At 43.7% G+C, this 19292-nt stretch overlaps 1 protein-coding gene across 2 annotated transcripts in view; it reads left to right on the top strand.

Annotated features, from left to right (window-relative positions):
• ASB2 (ankyrin repeat and SOCS box containing 2) overlaps positions 1-19292 on the top strand; it is a 256837-nt gene that overhangs the window by 210075 nt on the left and 27470 nt on the right. For both annotated transcript variants that reach the window (XM_069208232.1, XM_069208231.1), the window contains one exon: positions 8765-8918. In XM_069208232.1, coding sequence (XP_069064333.1) covers positions 8765-8918 — 154 coding nt within the window. The remainder of the gene's footprint in view (positions 1-8764; positions 8919-19292) is intronic.

The following is a 19292-nucleotide window of genomic DNA, read 5'->3' as shown; positions in this document are numbered from 1 at the left end:
TGTGTACTAAGAATAAATCTTTGTGAAACCCTACACTCGAGAGTACTTATTAATCAGGAAATTTACTGGCCTGTCATAAGTTGGGGATCACAGGTTAAATTCCATTGAAGAATGGATTCCACAGTCCTGAGTACTCAATATTACTATTAATGTTTGCAGATCAAAATTATTTAACTGATAATAATGTAATGTTTGCTGGAGAAAGAGAGAACCTGAGAGAGTGAGATATTAAAACAAGCATTTGCAATGCAATGGGTCTCGCGTTTGCTAAAGTTAGAGCTATTAGCATTGTAAATTCCTAACTGGACTTTTCTTGCCACATAAATTGAAAATAAAAAGTAAAACAGTTGACCTAAGCAAACCAATTCAAAGCGCCACCATACATTTAATTTCAGCGATACATTTCAGCAAAGTTCTGTTTCCTTTTGTGTGTTTGCTTTGCTCTCATGGTGGCCATTGGCTCTCTTATGTGAAACTGTTTTACTTTTCAGTTTATGTGGCAAGAAAAGTCAGGTTAGGAGTTTACAAAGCTAATAGCTTTAACTCGAGTAAACGCGAGACCCATTGCATTGCAAATGCTTGTTTATTATTCCTTTGTTTTTGAGAAACTGAGCTTTCATTAGTACTGGACAAAAACGAGGGCATGGGCAAAGAGTATGGCAGAAGACCATTTCACTGTTCGCAGTGACAGAGTATGGCCGCAGACCAAGAATTTTTTATACTGCTCGTATCAGTACTTGGCACATCCAAACACGGGTGCAGACCATACCCCGCAGCTTCAAAGGACATGTGTACTCCAGACACGGTGTGTTTTTCGATTCTTAATGCGCCTTTGATCTACAGATGAACTCTAGCATCGTGTTTTGCCGTGCATCTCCTTTTTTATTTTATGGGACAGAACCTGCTGTGTTGATCGGTGGGGTGAGCCGGACATTAGCTCAGTACACTATACTTTGATGGGAAGGGCGGCGATTTGAAGGATTCCAGAACATACTGTGCAGGGCTGTGTCTGATTTGTGCATGTGGTACTTGCGCTTTCACTTCGAAACAGAAAATGGTTAATGTGGGAGTAGAGAGGGATTAAAAGACTTTGCACGTGAATTAAATGCAGGCTCCTGGAGAACGGGAACCTTTCAAGGCGTCTCCATTCTGTCCAAGGCCAATTGATATCTGTGACATATGTGACAATCGGGGACCCATCTTCACATTCTGCAAGGCGGAAGGCATCTATTTGATATCAATACAGACGTGGGAGCAGCTTCCGGTGGGTGGGGGAGAGGGGGGGTTATACACCCCTAATAAATATATCTTGTGATAAATAGTTGGGTACGGGAGTTTTAGTCGGGTGAGGAGTCGTCCAGTTTTACCAGGAATTTTACACACACCCAAACAAAAACGCACACACACTCTATCCCTCAATTTGTTTATTTGGTTATTTCATAAAGTATTGTGCTTTCTCTCACTTAGTGCTCCAACTAATCTGCATTCCTCTCCCTTCCCGCTGCCCCTAAGTCCCCTCTTGTGTGCCAGCTTGTCATATAATGTATTTCAACATTATGGGGATCATTACAACCTCGGCGGTCTTTTTACAAGACCGCCGAGGGACCGCCGTGCAGAAGACCGCCAGTAGTGGCGGTTTGCCGTTTGGCGTATTATGACTGTTGGCTGCTCTCCGACCATTTTTCCGAAGGAGAGCCGCCAACAGCCATACTGGCGGGCGGCGGGGAAGTGGAGGTTGCTCCACCTTCACCGCCACGCCAACAGAACACCGCCCACTGAATCACGTCCTGTGATTCAGCGTGGCGGTGTTCTGTTGGTGGTGTGGTGTCGGCGGAGCAGCCCCCATGCCTCCCGTCCCCTTCCGGAGGATCATCGGATCAGGTAAGTCGATCGTCCGTGAGGAGAGGGGGTGGGTGGGTGTTGTGTGTTGTGTGGGTGCATGGGGGTGTGCGTCTGTGTATGTAGAGGGGGTGTGTGAGTGCATGGATGCTTGCGGGGGTGTTATGTGTATGGGAATGAGTGCGTGTATGTCTGTGGGTATGTCTGTATAGATGTGTGCATGTATGTTTGAATGTGGGTGTGCGTGTCTGACTGTGTGTGTGGATGAAGGCATGTATGTTGGCGTCTGTGCGTGTGAGTGTGTAGGTGGTGCCTGCGTGCGTGTCGTGTGGGTATGGGTGAAGTGATGTTGGGGGTCGGGGTGGGGAGGGGGGCCCTGCCACCTTTGGGGGGTGGCAGGGGTGGTGGGGGATGTAGGGGAGGGAGTCGGGTGGGGGTGGGAGGTGGGAGGTGGGGGAGATCCCTATCAGTGCCAGGGAAGAAATTCCCTGGCACTGATAGTGCTTACCGCCATGGTTTTCATGGCGGTTCAGACCGCTGGAAAACCGCGGCGGCAAGCCGGGTCAAAATACCGCCGGCGGTATAGTGACGGACGCCGGGCTGGAGACCCAGGTCTCCAGCCCGGCAGTCGTCTCCGCCCTGGCGGGCGGAACGGAGAACCGGTGGATGACCATGGCAGTAACTGCCATGGTCATAATACGCTGGGGTAAGACCGCCAGCCTGTTGGCGGTCTTACCGCCGGTTCTCCGAAGTCTGCCAGGGTTGTAATGACCCCCTATGTGCCAGCGAGATCATGTGAAGCCCCCCCCAACCTCTTACTGACCAATGTACGATCCGGAATACAGACAAAATGTATATAAACTGATATGTATTAGCTTGAACTGATTTTGGGACAAAAATTACGAATGTTAGGTCTGAATCAATTGCCTGAAAAGAAGGCAGAAACAGCTGAATAATAGAAACAGAATGAGGTGACCTAACACATAGCAAAGTACCTGCCGTACAAAACATGGACTACACTTCCTGCCCCTACACAAGAAGTAAACATATCATGATAAACTGCTGTTTAAATCTACAGACAGTGGTGCTAGAATGCTTGCAATAAAGAAATGTCTGAAGACAGGAAACACAAATCAGTATGGCAGCGACCATAATGGCGTAGACGTAATGGATAACAAAATAAGTTCTGTTTATCTAATCAACTGCCATCTCTTACCAAGAAGTAAAATGCTTCTAAATGAAAGCAGCTGAAAATATATTTTAACAAGTAAAAGATGAACACGTTCACTCCTTACTTTGCAATCCACACTTTCCGTCAGCTTGCAATTTTTAGTAAGTAAGGAACTGAAACAGAAAGTACTCAAAAAGGGAGGGGAAAATCTGTAAACAAGCATTTTCAATGCAACGGATGTCGCATTTGCTCGGGTTAGAGCTATTAGCATTGTAAACTCCTAACCGGACTTTTCTTGCCACGCAAATTGCAAGCAAAACAAGCATTTGGAATGCAATAGTCTCGTGTTTGCTTGAGTTAGAGTTCATAGCGTTGCAAATTACTGACTGGACTTATATTGCCACACAGACTGAAAATAACAAGAGGAAGAGAGTCGAGAGAGAGCGCTGTCCCTGGAAAAGCCCCCCTCTGATGTTGGTTTATGTTTACTGAGGGAGCTGGTGAGGAGGAGGGACTGAGCACACACCCACAGTGCAAGGCAAACAGGCCAATACTGAAAGAAAAAGTCCCCTTCAGAAGAAGGACATAGCGTAATTACACAGTACTTTGTGCTGCTCCCAAAGTGAAAAAAGGCAGGACAAACAGGCAGAACTGACCACTAGCAAGCAAGGATTTTTGAAGGACACTGCAACTAACAAATCAAAATGCTGGAAATCACTCTATTGTATACTTTAGTATACAGTAGGCCGAACGCTAACGCTCGACCTAAAAAGTAAACTTTTCTCTTCAAGTGTAGATCTTTTTCTTTTCAGGAACACGGGCTGCATGTTGAAAAAAAGCATACTTTTTTTAAAGTCAGTCACAGGCATGGTGGTCTATTGGCCGAAGCAGGCCACCTTCTATGTGATGACCCCAATCAAAGTGAGTCACACTTTGTGACCCACCTCACGAATCTCAATCAAGTTGGTTGGATTGCAACCCACTCCGAATCTGAATTTTGTCAACCATTCACTTTGAACGTAGGTCAGTTCGGAAAGATATTTACTGGTGGCAGAAATACTGTCACAAATTGCGACCAGTGTTTTGTAAGCAGTTAATAGTACATCTGTCCCAGTGACCTTTGTTGGCACAAGGGACAAACACACACTAGAAATAATGCATTATTTGAACAGAGATCAAACAAGAACGGGGCATTCCAGAAACTGAAGGTAGGTTTAGTTCAACACAAGTAGAAAGCACTTACCTGTACCCTGGATCCAACCGAAGGGATGCACTCTTCCACCCCTCACCGTACTCACCACTGACCAGAAACAATGTGTTTCATGTGGTGTAGAGTGTGGTAGGAGTCAGTACTGAATAAAAATGTGCAAGAGACAGGTGGCAAAATTTGAAAAGACGTTAAGCTGCCTCAAAGTCTTGCAGAGTGACACAAAGTGGTGTACATCGTTTATATCCATTGTGATATGTATTATTCTCTAGAAAGGTATCATTTTCTCAGCACAAATAGTGTTATTGGCTGCTTAACACATTATTGTGTCAATGGGACATTATTTGGGTGCAAGAACCCATACTTTTTAATGCACAGCCTGACTTCTCAAGATAGCCAGCCTGGGCTTTGCAGCAAAAAATTACTCCTTCAAGCAGGCCAAGTGCACCCCCTTTAGGGCGGATGAGCCACCCTCCCCCCCACCTTTTGCCCCTCATGAAGAGTGCCGGTCAGGCTAAACAAAGGTCAGCCTGACAGACACTCTTCATGTTAAGGTCAGGCAGCCAGGAGCGAGACATGCGCGATTTGCACAGACTCCTGGCTGCCTGAGCTGAACTTTGCTGGGCTGAAGAGGTCACAGCTCCTATGGGCGTGACCTACTCAGCTCAGCAAAGGGGCCTTGAGGCCCTCCCCCCGGTGATGACAGAAGCATCACCCATCGACTTCAACCTGGGCGCTTCAGGTTTAAGCCCTGAAGCGCCCAGGGCAAGTGTCAATCAATGACACCTCGTTGCAGAGTCGGGTGTGATCAGCAGTCTCACTGACCCCAACCACTCTGTGACGAAGTTGGGACTGCTGCCTTCCCTCATTGGCTGACCTAAGGTCAGCCTCCGAGGGAAGGCAGCAGTTCCACACCTCCTGGGACATCCGAGGCAGAGCTTAAGGTAAGTGAGAGTGATCTTTTTAAATGAATGTTTGGTGCGTGCATGCATGTTTGAATGTTGATGAGTGTTCTTAAGGATGTGCGTGCATGAGTGCGTGTGTGTGTGTGTGTGAAAGAATGAGTGTGCTTCCTGCCCGCCACCCTCCCTCCTAAAACTGTCTAACAGAAATGTTTTCTTTTTGCCAAACATTCCACATATTGCATGTGTACTGCACTGTAGAGCATGAATACAATATGAGAAATGATCTTTTTAGTCATAAGATTTTGTACTGAAATGGCATGCTTCCAGTACAAATCCTGTGCTAGACAAGTCCTCTACACCATGGTGCAAAGGTTATACATGGCCCTAAGTAGGCTTTATAGAGCACTAGAGCAGGAAATGACAGCAGCAGGCCATTTTCATTAATCCTGGCTGTGTGCTGTTTTCTGTGAGCAATGCAGCAACTTTAGTTGTGTTGTGTTAAATATAATTAATTCTCTCTTCTGTCTAATAATGGAGATGGTAATTCCCAAAGATCGGTGTCATTTGGTTCTAAAGACAAAATAACCTGACTAGCATCTTTCCTTTCTATTCTTTGCATAGTAGTTCCCTTTTGTTCAACTGCTTTTAATTCTGATCTTACTGAATTGACCTCCTGCTGACTTTGGTTAAGATTTCAAAAATCTGAGAATAAGTAGTGTCTGAATCGACGGCTCAGGCTGGATTGTAACATGGGCTAGGCAACCTGTCAGAAAGCAGTGATTTTGTACTCTGGATCTAACAAGAGTGATGCACTCTTCTACCATTCACTGCATCCATTCATGACCACACACAATACAATGTGTTGGCCAGGAGTCAAAATTCAGAAAGGAAGAGAGAGAAACACTGGGGGGGCATACTTATGAGCATACTTTGTACCACTTTTTGTGACGCAATAGCAGTGCAGAACTTGAACTCATATCTATGAGAACACGTAAAGCCACTTTGTGTGGCTTTTAATGTCCTCATAGATATGGATTGACCACAAATCACTGCATTGCCTTACTCTGAGCAAGGGAGGCGTTCCATGGGCGTTGCAGTGACTGTTCCCACCCAACACCCATGGATTTTGATGCATTCCCTGATTTACAAGAGCTTGTAAACCAGGGGATGACCCAAAACCTTACACCTCCCCAGGGGAGACGCAACAAGGACAAATATCTTTATTTCTTCTTGTGTTTTCCTCTTTCTGTGTGCTGGATTCTGCAGCACAAATAGAGAAAAAAGACTCTCAGGATTGTTTTTATGAAAGAAGGATCCCCTTCCTGCACAAAGACAATCCTGACTACAACGCAGACACCCTTGCACCATGGTGCAAGGGTTCCTGAGTTGGTGCTAGGCTGCTAAAACGGCACCAGTGCAGTGGGAAAGGACAGGAATGTGCTGTGTTGCTTACATACCGCACATTCCTACCCTTTCCCTTTGATGCAGGGAGCGCAGCAAGGTGATGTGTCGTGCTGCCCTGTGTCAAAAGGCAATTAATATGGGCCTGAATGTCTCCACTCTGCCTCGTCACTCTTCTGGGCACTGACATCTACAGGTCAAAATGTGTACCTAAGGATTATAAAAGATATTTTAGTAACTTGGCATGAATGTTAAGACATTTAATCTCATTTGTAAAAAGGTATACTATAAAGATATCTCTGTATAATCAACTCTCTCTCTTTGATCTTGGTATGAAGCTCAACACCCTCCATCTCTGTGGCAAGATAATTACTACAAGCTTCATATGTATCTGCATTTTGATACTGATTACTGTAAAAATTCTAAATCACCCCCTATACAACTGATAAAAATAATATTCAATATTATTCTGCGATCCTGTCATGGCAATATATGTGTCACCTACTAACGACCACTTTTTGTACTTTCAGTGCACATTCATGGACTATATCATAATCATTGATATATTGGTGCAAGAATTTTTCTGTTCCTTAACAAGAAAAAACAAAGTTCATGAAATCTAATCAGGTCCAAAGACTTTTAACTACTAAAGGCAAATGTTCAAAGTTAGGTTTTTAACTTGAAATTATTTCGAGAATACTATTCTCTGTATTCGAATGCTCTCCAGCAAACTCTCACTGAGGTTAATGATCTCCCAAAGAAAATCACAAACCTACAAGGAAGATAAATGTGCCTTATATTTTAAACTATTTATGATAAAGGGCATTTGGTAGGGGAAGAGCCTGATTGTTGATGGCCACAGTATTTTGCAAAAAACGACGTACATTGTAAGATAATTACAAATCAGGCAAGATCCTCTCCAGAATGAAATTTGTTGACAAAATTTCATCCAGAAAATCTAACACTTCAGTCCAAGAATCTTTGCAAGCAATTACATATGAACTCCTACACGATGAGCAATAATTCAAGAACATTAACAACATTGATCTGTGTCTGCCCAAATGAAGAACATGGCTTTCCGTTCAACACACAATTGATTGTTGGAATGTCATAAGCTGCCGTCACCTCTGGACCATAAGAGGCTTGAGGTCTTATCCAATGTGTTCCTTTCAGTAGTTAAATCACAGGCTGTTATATGGAATTTGTGATTTTTTCCGTCCTTGCTGCCCTATAATTAAATTACAAGCGAAGACATATAGCTGAATGCTTTAGAAAGCACTTTCAAGCTTTTGAAATCTGCTGCATGTTTGATTACGGGGCTAATTTTAGAATTATGGGAGAAAATTTGCTAATTAAACCGATTGACGTGCCTAGACAGAATATTAGTATTTCTACAGGTGCTTGAGAACCGACTTTCCTTCAGTTTATTATAGTCTTCTAATTTTAAATTAGTAATTTGAATCGTGATTTATTAGCTCTATTTGCCACTGGGAAGTACTTTTATTTTGATAACAATTTGTATCGATGTCAATATAAATGTCCTTTAGGGATCTCGGCTAAAGCCCCTGCAATATCATTTCTTTGAGCTTAGTTGAAGATGTTGCCTTAAATGCCTTTTCCTGTGAGTTGTTGCAGAATATTCAACAAAGATTACTTTGGACTATGGATGTGCAACATTTTCGGCAAAATGACCTGAACCTATGTGAATCGCCAATCCGTCCTTTTACTCTAGCAGGAACTGCATCCTCGCATACATTCTTGACACGAGAACACATTTTGCACTTAAAAATGGCACGAAATACACAACTGCAGCGAACAACAATGGCACACATTCTGTTTGTTAACATTATTATTGTACCATGTCGCTATAACTTTTCAGCGCATTGCGATTTAAGTACGCGATTTGGCATAATGGTGTAATTAAGAGAATTTCAACTAACAAGCTTAACGTGAAATTCTTGAAAATACTTGTATTATGCAGGCGTAATATAACATTTTGAACGGGCCTTCTTTGGACCAGATTGACTTAGCTTTCTCCTTGAATATGTGAGATTTTCCAGAAATGTATGAATAAGTCACACCACTCACAACAGAATCTTTGTGAAGTTGGCCCTCTAGGAGGTATAACAATATGCAGTGTTTCGTGCAAAAGAAATGTACATTGTTGAATCATTGCGGTATCACAAATAATTAGCTATTGTCTGCAGAGCTCATTGTAAGTGTTTATTGATTTTGTTTCAGTTTTGTGAAGTTGTGTCCACGCCTGAAATGAGTCGATGGGCTGGCCCTATCATAGATGTGCTTTTGGACTATGTCGGCAATGTGCAGCTCTGCTCTAGACTTATGGAACACTTGGACAGCTATGAGGACTGGGACAGCATTAAAGCTAAAGCAGGTAAGATATCTTAATAATCTTGCAAATACAACTAAATATGTTGACTTCCTTAATACTCTGTGCTTCCTGACGTTTACCTATGCCTTACAGCCTCTTGGTCGCTCATGTATTAGTTGTGGCAAAACACAAATAATGAGATATAGCCACTGTAAAGATGGTAACTTAAAAATGTTTTTGAGCACTCTAAGACATTGTAGATAATGATTTGATATTTTTTCCTACCAAAATAACTTTGCAGGTAATTAACACTTTCACAAATATTTGCAAAGTAATCAAAGATAAAGCCTTTTCTAACCATGATGTTGGCTCTACTGTAGTATTTTTGTTGTAACCCCTAACCTTCGTATTGGGACAGTTTTGTCAGAAACTATGTTGGGAAGTGGTTCAATTTTTCCCCAATATCATTATACAGGTAAAACTTCCAAATGCAGCTGCTGGAATTTTTTCAAATGAATTTTCGAGTGAATGAAAGAGGGATTACGTCAGTGAAAGACTGAAAACTTAAGAAAATATAAGGATTAATTAATGGAATGTTTCCACATGCATGAAAGAGTAATTACGTTAATGATTGAGTGAATACTTTAAAAAATATAAGGATTCATTACTTCACTGTACAGTGTGCCCAGTGATGCTCTACGGGAGCTGCTTTTCCTGGTTCTGTAAAGCTGAATTCTGTGGTTATAAAAAATCATCTGCATAGTCGATAGGAGCCTTTTCCAACTGCATAAATGTGAACATTGTCTTTATGCACTTTACATACAAATCGACAGCAAAGTACTCTGAAATACGGCTTTACAGCTAGCACTTTGTGCCCTGAATCATAGAGTTCTTTAGATTCATGACAAATTCCGTGGGGGTACAATGTTGGCAACATACATGGATCAACATATTTGAAGTGAAATGCAAAGAGATGAAAAGCCCAGGGAAATTGCTAAGCTTTCAGTATGCACCCACAATATATGCACCACTTGAAATCGTGTATCACACAAGGTGGCTGAGCTCTGAAATAGAGACCCCCTACACATTTGCAGTATACTATGCACACCAACTTATAAAAGGCAATGCTGAGAAGAGTGGTCTGCTTAAATGGTCAATTCCTTAACTAGGTATACCATGATAGTGTATTCTTATAATTAACTGTCCATAATTGCTGTAGAAACCTCCATAAGCCAACCAACCAGAGGAAATAAGTATGCAAAAGGACCTTATAAACGGCTAACTCAGTGTTTTGAATTCTACCCAGGGTGAGCAAATTATCTAATCTTGATAATGAATCCACTGTGTCAAAGTGGGATTATTTATAAATAACGCAACAGAGCTTTATGGATCACTTGCCATCTTTCTAAATTGCATGTTTTTAGCTAACTGATAAAGGTTTTTGATAAATCAGTCTTGTACTCCATCCTAATATTATTGCTCTCTACTAAGGGTATTCCCACATGCTTAGTCACATTTTCCTTAAAGAAGGACCCATTTTAGTTGAGCACATGAGTGGATATAAAGGTCAATAAAGACGTCCTATTATATTGACATTCAGTGCATGCTCCTGTTGGTTATCTTTTATCTCTTCAAATTGGAGTGACTCCATCTTCAAAAATGTAAATGCAGTTTTAACATTTTTTACTAACTCTTTTCAATATTATCAGGCACTTCTTGCTTTTAGTAAGATATTGGGTTGTTGGTTGAGGTGGTGAAACTCTCCTCACACAACTACAGTCCTTGTCAGGGTTATTCACAAAAGCCACTAAATTAACCTGTGCTTAACCCTCTGGTATGTTGGAATAAAAGTAGTCATGGCTTAACATAGAGGTGCCGTGTTAACTATTTATGTAGCACCCAAACAGCAATAAAGTAAAAACACAACACAAGAAAAATCACAAACCCAATTTAGAAAAATAGAGTTAAATCCAGTAAATAAAGTGACATCAACATGAATCCGAATGGTAGCAGCAGAGTTACGAATTTTTAAAGTTTGAAGTGAAAAATAACATCTAAAAGATCAAAGCGCCAACCGCGAGTACCTCGTTGCTCCAGACCATGGCAAAGTTTAAAGTTAAAGCTGACCACAATAGAGCACTGTTGGACTATAGAAGATGGATTGGGCCTGTTCCCAGCTGATCATGGCAGCCATCAGTGTCCGAGAAGGAGATGCTGACGTTGAGGAGCCGCTGGGCGGAGTCACATTGAAGATTTCTACTTTTGCACTTTGTTAATTTTTTTGAAGTGGAAAATCTAAAGCAGGATGAGGTTACAGGCTTAAGCTGACGAAGGCTCCATTAGGCCAGAGACCGTTGCTCAGAGGTCCCGCTCACCAGGATTTGATGCTGCAGAAAAGAACATAGCAGGAGTTACAACAAATTCATGCCAATCAGCAATGCATTACCTTAGTGGGTTGGCAAGAAGGTAATTCATGCTCTCCTGTTGTTTCTCAGGCCAGTTTTTTGTGACAATTTTTCAAAGTCCTAGGATTCATTGTCTGTTCCTTTAGCACTGCTTCCAAGGTCCAAGACTGGTTGGCACTACTTGAGTTAGGACTCACTCCAGGCAGAGGCCAGGTGCAGTTTGCTTGGTCCCTTTAGCTCACAAAGGATGCCAGCCAATTATCCCTTGGAGTCAACCTGGTAGTCCTAGGATCAAGCAGCAAGACAGGTCTCAATCTGCAGGGCAATCCTCTGAGGGGACTAGACAAGCTTCAAGCAGCAGGGCAGTTTTCTGGTAGCAGCAGGACAGTTGACTGAGATGCAAAGCAAGACTCAAGCAGCAGGGCAGTCCTCTGAAGTACAAGGCAGTACTTCTGGGGGACCTGCACAGGTCCGGTTGTGTACTAGGAGTTGTTCTGAGGATCCAATATTTATACCTGGTACCAGCCTTCGAAGTGTGGGCCCTTCCAGGCTATCCCCACATCTAGTTCTGGAATATTGCTTCCTTCCCCTGCCCAGGCTTCAAGCAGTCTAGAGTGATAAATGTCTGGTGTCAAGTTCCATTGTGAGTGTGCTGGAATAGCCCTATGAAATGTAAGTGGGGTAAGGAACAGCTCCACTCCTCTCATCCTGGTAGGATGGCCCATCCTGTCAACATCTAGTCCCCCTTTGTCTTGGAGGAATATGCAAAGGCCAGATGTCAACTATTCACAGTCATGTGACCCAGGGAAAAGGATGCAGGCACCACATGGTTAGAACAAAAACATGCCAGCTTTCTAAAAGTGGCATTTTCATAATTGTGACTTAGAATCTGACTTTATCATTAAGGTGGTCTTTAGATTACAATTCATTTGAGACCACACATTCCTTATCTCCTATTCCCTATCAAAAGTTAGCCCTAATTAAATGTAATAAGGTAAGCCAATATTAGACTATGGGAGAGATCAGCCTCACAACAGTGAAAAACAAATTTGGGAGCTTTTTACTACCAGGACATGTAAAACTAAAAACACATGTCCTACCTTTTAAATACGATGCACCTTGCCATATGGGCTGATTAAGGCATACCTTATAGGTGACTTAGAAAAAGGGAGGTTTGGACCTGGCCAAAGGTTTATTTTTTTAATACTACCAGATCTGTCAGTATTTCCAAGAATCTATTCTAACAGTCACTCACAACCCACATCAGAGTTTTCACTCTTTTCATTTTCATTTTCTTATTTACCTTTCTCCTCATCTTAATTCCTTTTTTCATTTTTAATTCAAGATTTTTTAAATATAAACAGTCACTAATCAGTATACGGAACAACTACAAATCCCCAAATTCATTTGATCAAGTAAAGTGCAATAAATAAAGTGCAATGGTTAAAGTGCAATAAATATAGTGTCAGGTGCTAACTGCAATAAACCATACCACAACCAAACCATCCCCTTAGAATCAGATTGACTTTTACTAGGAGTTACACTGTTAAGAGGGCCATCAGTGTCCTATAAAGCGTCATCTGTCAACTATTCATTATATGTCTGTACCTACTCTCTTAAAGGGGCCCAGATGCAGATTCCCCTCTTCTTGGCCCCTTTACCCTTCAACTGGTACAAGGCTTGCTCAAGCTTATATATGGCCATCACTCTAGCAAGCCACTGACCACAGGAGGGGGCTTCAGAGTGAAGCCAAGAAGAAGCAATGCACAGCCAAAATACTGCTACAGCCATAAACAAAAACATACAAACTCCTTCAGGAACATCTTCCTGCACTCCGAGTATTATCAGCTGTGAAGTTAACGAGAATCACAGTTTTAGTGTGCCATTCAAATAATTCAGAAATTTTTATGATAGTATCAGTAAGCATCGGACAGCTGGCACACATATGAATCAGGTCTGCACCATGGAGGAGACATCTTGGGAATCGAGTTCCCTTATCTCCCCCACTGCACAATCTTCTTAGGTGTATTGTACAGATTGAAACAGGTCTTATAATGCTGGGCTAGCAAATTAGCACCCAAGAAAACCGACGGCCAAGACAGACAGAATCCAAAAGAACAGAATTAGAGATGAAAAATGTCTCACACCATTTATCAGAGTGTTTTTCCAAGTCATCCCTCATATGTTTATGTAACGAGCCATACATTTCCCCACTCAGTCGAGAGCCAGCTCTTAAGAGTATATTCACTAAATCTACCCGCAGGAATCAAGTGGGGCTGCCTCCCTTCCAGTTAAGAAAGTCCCTTATTTGCAAGAATTAAAAAAAAATCCTTATGCCCAATTGAAAATTCCCTAACCTAATCTTCAAAAGAATCCAGGCCTGTATCGGAAAAAACTCCCCCAACCTGGAGAGCCCCAATCCTTTACAGGGAGAGATGCAAGGGTCTTGAAGTACATCTGGAAGAGAGGAATTGTTAGCCGTAGAAGTATTATAATTAACCTGCCCTATGCCTAAATGTTTACACACTGCGGCCATACCTTAACGGCACACAGCACAGTCTTAAACAAAACGTTTTTAAATTTCCTGTATTCAACTTGTCTCCACAAGCAGCCCCAGGCCTCCTTCCCTAGAAGGAGTGCAAATCCTGGGGAGGGGTGCTGCTGGCTACCTCCAAATATGATCTCTCCTCCTGGGCTCGACTTTGACATTGCTGGTGAGTAGAAGCCCAATAATATAATTTTAGATTTGGGACTGACCAGGATCCTCTATCCCACGGGAGTGTTAAAAACACCAAAGCTCTCCGGGTCCGGCTGTACGACCCTGCTTCCAGCCTTTTGAACCAACAATTCTACTTCAACTGGGATAGCCTGGAAAATATATAAAACCTTCAGAAGAAGCAGTATTTTAAGAACACTAGAGGGGCCATGCAGAGATATAGGTACATTGTTAATCCGAGTAAGATCCTTACATCTTTCTCTATTAAGGGTTCCATATTTAGGCCAACAATTCGGTCAGCATTAGAAGAGATATTGATTCCTAAATATATTGCACAATCAACTACACAAGAATCATTCAAAGAAACTGACCTGTTGGCCACCACTTGAGTCTTATTGTGGTTGAGCCGGTACCCTGAAAACTGCCTAAACCAACTAGCTTGGTTTCCAGTATCTTCCAAAGCAGTTTTAGGATCTGGAGAAACCACGGCGATGTCATCGGCATATGCCAGGGTCTTAATATTCCATCCGTTCAGCTGAACTGGAACAATCTTGGAGTTAGCCTCAAACCTAGAAATAAATGGACTGATATAAATTGCAAAGAGTAAAGGGGAACAAGGACATCCCTGCCTTGTCCCCCTTTGGATCACAAACACCGTGGTCACTGGATCTTAATATAGAGCCCGAGTGTCTTTTATGAATCCGGGCCCGATGCCGCAAGACATCACATAGGTACAGCCAGGAGACCCTATCAAATGCTTTCTCAACACCCACTAAAATCGGAGCTATAGGATCTCAGGCAATACCTGTGGCATCAAAAAGCTAAATCAAATGGTGGGGATGGTCGGTCGGCCTCCACAAGGGAATAAAGCCATGTTGTCTGGGCGATGAAATTTTGCTGATGGCACTGGACAGGCGTATAGCCAGGACCTTAGAATAAATCTTAGAGTAACGGTTACTTAGCGTAATTAGATGGTAAGATCCCAATTCCTGCTCATTTTTATGTTTTTTAGAGAAAATGACGATATTAGCCATGGACCACGTCGTTGGAGGAGCCTTGCTATTTTGAATAAGCAGAAAAAGGTATAATAAATACTCCTTGATTGATGTAGAAAACACCTGATAGAACTTGAGGGGGAATACAATCTGGTATGACTGCTTTTCCTGTTGGTATATGGGAGAGTGCCTGCATAATTTCTTCCTATGAAACAGGAGTTTCTAATGACTTTCAGTCAGATCTATCTAAGACGCTTGAGGGGATTTGATCCCAGAATATATTCTCCCAGTCCAGATCTTCAGTGTATAAGTTCGAATAGTACTTTTGAAAGGCTGCTCAAATGTCCCGGGGTTCGGAGACGAGGCCTAAAGTGGAATCCCTTTTTATTCCCTTTTCTCCTTGCTGCTGACTCACATGAAGGGGAAGAAGATGACAGACCCGCTCACTGAATTCATAAGATCTCTTTTTACAGACATAGGCCCTCATTCTCCGCCGCCCGCCAAGGTTGGACCACCAAGCGGCCACCTATGCGGCAGCAATCCCGCCGGCCGCTTTACGACATCCCCGCTGGGCCAGCGGGTGGAAACAGAGTTTCCGCCCGCCGATCCAGCGGGAATGTCAGGCGTAACATTGGAGCCAGCTCCTAATGGAGCTGGTGGTGTTGCGGCCGTGTGACAGGTGCAGCTGTACCCGTCGTGCTTTTCAGGTGGGGCTGTGCCTGGGGTCCCCTGCACTGCCCATACCAAGGGCATGGGCAGTGCAGGGGCCCCCAGGGGCCCCACCACTCCCCTTCCCGTCAGCCTTTCCATGGCGGTCTCTACTGCCATGGACAGGCTGGCGGGAAGGGGAGTCGTAATCCCCTGGGCAGCACTGCAAGCAGCGCTGCCCTGGCGGATTAAAACCGCCGAGACAACCATGGTGGGAAAACGCCTGTCCCGGCAGTGCAACGGCGGCGCTACCACCGCGGTCATAATACAGCAGATTGTACCGCCGGCCTGTTGGCGGTACAATCGCCAAAACAACCCTGGCGGTCTTTGACCGCCATGGTTGTAATGAGGCCCAAAGTATTTATCTGCTGCCTTCTTAGCAGTCACCTCTATGATTGAACCCTTAGTCATAGCAACCCGATATTGAGTTTCTTGTATGTTCTCCCCATTGGTGACTGCGGATACCTACCTAGTTTCTGCCGATGACAGCAAAGCATTTAGCTCGGCTGTGCAGCACTTCCCCTCCTTTTGGTGGTTCAGGCTGTAACATAATGTTTATCCGCGTACACCAGCTCTAAATGCGTCACACACAACCCTGACAGGGGCACTCCCAATATTTTCTTTCATAAAGTTGGGGTCAGTTTCTTGATGGTGTTAATACAGTCCTCATTCACTAGCATGTTCAAAGGTCCATTTTGGGGATTGCCTACCCCCACCTCTTAAATGTTACAGGTAACCCAAGCGAATTATGATCAGACATATACCGTGGAAACCTGTGAATCCTACAGTCCCGAATTAGAGAACTCAACACTAAAAAGTAATTGAGCCGCACATGTTTTTGGTGAGGATCAGAATAATACATGTATCTAGGTTCAGAAGGCATTATAGACTCCCAGGTGTGTACCAACCCAAGGTTATGAGCCAGGTCCCAAAAAGATCAGAAAACTCTGGGTTTCCTACCCGGATGCAGTTTATCCCCACCCAGGTGACAATTATTTACATTAAAATAGCTGAAAACAATAATTGGTGATGGCCACAGGGCCAGTTCAGCGTTAAGCCATTCAAACACTGACAGGTCATCAGCGATAGGCTGGTGTTTATTGCACATAGTATAAATGCCCCATTGACCATCTGGCACTCTGTTAGAACTCACCGTCTTTGGCTATCAGCTTGTATATGCCTGAAGGAGAAGAGTTGCCTTCTTGTAAGGATTGCACCACCTTTCGTCTGCACTTCAAATGAGGTGACACCAACTAACTGAAGCCCAAGTGACTCAAGAATCCCTAGTTCAGGGCCCTCAATATGTGTCTCTTGAAGACAGATGATGTTCACCCTCAACAGCTGTAACTCCAAGGCAACCCTATAGCGTTTTTTTAACGTCATTTAATCCACAAATATTAACCATACCTATTAGAATACTGTTAGCCATTGACGGCATCAAGGAGGATCCATAATCAACCAAACCCAATTATAGAAGACCATAAATGTGCTTAGGGTATCTATACAAAAGAGGAACTCTTCACTCTTGTGTTGAAGGAGTGCCCACCTCACCACACCCACACCTCAGCTCCCAACCTCCATAGCCTACCCACCCTTGCCTTAGCTGAACTCCTCAGTGATCTCATAAGTGCCGCCCAGCAGCACACCCGCTGCCCCCCTTCTTGCATCATTACAAATAAAAAGAAATGAGAAAGATGAAGGAATGAAAATAAAAAAAAGGCAAGACCTCCATAGTACCCCCTAATCCACATCCAAAGCCAACAGCCTATGGTGAGCACCGTTAAACTCCACACAAAAATAACATTAAGAAACCATAGAGAAATACAGAAGGGCAAAATAAACCTAGGCAGCCCTCACTCTGCAACTGAGTCCTTTAAATCCATTTAAGTCCCTGCAAAAGAAGTGGCCCCAAATTCTTTTGAATACTCATACGCTTTAGTTTCTGATAAGAAGGTGCATGTTTTCCCATTAGCAAGATGCTGCCCGTGTAGTAAGCCAACTCACTGATCTTCCTGTTCCTGCAGATGGTATGTGAAGGAAGACAGAGTTGTTCTGCAGGATTTTCCTGTGTAATTAGGTACTCCCCCCTTGCAGTTTCGGTATGATAGGTGCCGCCGGGAAGTGTCGGAATCAGCATATTAGGCTTACCTGGGCCATTCTCATTCTTAGATCGCTGCTGAGATGCTCTGCGCTATGCACGCTTTGGCTTTGCGGCACCTCCCTCTGCAGGTAACCAACAAAGGAGGCAAAGGGGCCTGGGGCCTTAAGAGTGTGACGAATCATCTTGTCTCACCGCATCATCAAGCAGCTATTGCGGAAGGGGGAGGAGACGCCTGTTAATGCCCCTGTAGAGACACAGGCTCTTGCCTCAAAGAAACAGCACCTCAAGGAGGTGTGGTGGGCCTCTCTCGCTGCCAATAAAAACCAGAATTTCACAGCCCTCTATCCCAGATATGTTCCCTCTCCCTTCATCCACAGTTCCCTCTGGCACTTCAGACTTACATCCGGAATTATTAAAGGAAGCTTTGAATGCTGAAGGAGGTGATTATAACAGGGCCTCTGTTCAGCCTGCTGGGAGGGCTGAGGAAATCCAGGACGGTTCTGTTGGCCCTTATACTAACTGCAGATGCTGTGGCAGTTGTTACCCGATCAGGTACAGGGGAACATGATGGTGTCACTGTTTCTGTGCAAAGCCACTCAGGGGAGCATATTTGTTTGTCTAAAGTTCGGCCAGCAGAGAGTCATCTCTCTGAGGGCCCTGCGTCAAATTCCTTCCTCCCACAAGTGCAAGTGAGCTCTAGGGTACCCCAATCAGGATTTGGATTTGAAGCTATAGAGAGCGCTGCAGGATCCCCTGATACTGGAGATAAGTTTTTTCACTCCTGACAATTCTGCGATTCCGAAAACTCAGAGATTAATGGAACATTGTGCGTGGAGGACTCTGACTCAGACCTTAATCCCAGCAGCCTAGCGGATGAGGTGGCGGCAACAATCAAATGCACCCAAGGTTGTGGGTTGCATAGGAAAACTGGGTGCATATCTGGTAGCGCCAAATGGGCTTCTGAAGAGAATGTGGCCCGTAAACTTAAGTGGGACTATTCGGCCACACAGCAGGTATACTTGGAGGCCCAAAACTGCTCAGACCATCTTCACATGGGGCACCCAGTGGACGGAGCTGCAAGAGGCACTGTAGAGGGTTGTGACCTTCGCTGTCACATATCTTTCGGTCTATAAAGCAGCTGCAGGAGGATGTGCGCTCAGTAAATCAGCATACTCGCTTGGCCTCTAAAAAACTCCAGGCTGCTGTCAAGAAGGTCAACAAAACTTGCTCTGACATTGGTGAACGGATCATTGTTGTGGAAGAGTGCTCTGAGCTGCTGGAGTCAGAGGTTGGTGCAATACAGGCCCAACAAAGATCACAATAATCACAAATGACAGATGGGCTGTAGAAGCTTGAGGAATTTGAAAATCATCAGCATTGAAATAATCTCCGCTCTCTAGGGATTGCTGAAGGTGCGGAGGGCTCTATTATGTTAACACTTTTGAAAGGAGTGTTTCCTGAGCTAACCCAGTGGGACTGAGACTCTGAGCTGCAGAGTGTACACCGCTTTCC

This window comes from Pleurodeles waltl, chromosome 9 (genome assembly GCF_031143425.1).
Source record: "Pleurodeles waltl isolate 20211129_DDA chromosome 9, aPleWal1.hap1.20221129, whole genome shotgun sequence".
In the NCBI taxonomy this organism is placed as follows: Eukaryota; Metazoa; Chordata; class Amphibia; order Caudata; family Salamandridae; genus Pleurodeles; species Pleurodeles waltl.
The sequence above is the reverse complement of the archived record's forward strand: the minus strand, read 5'-3'. Positions and strand labels throughout refer to the sequence as shown.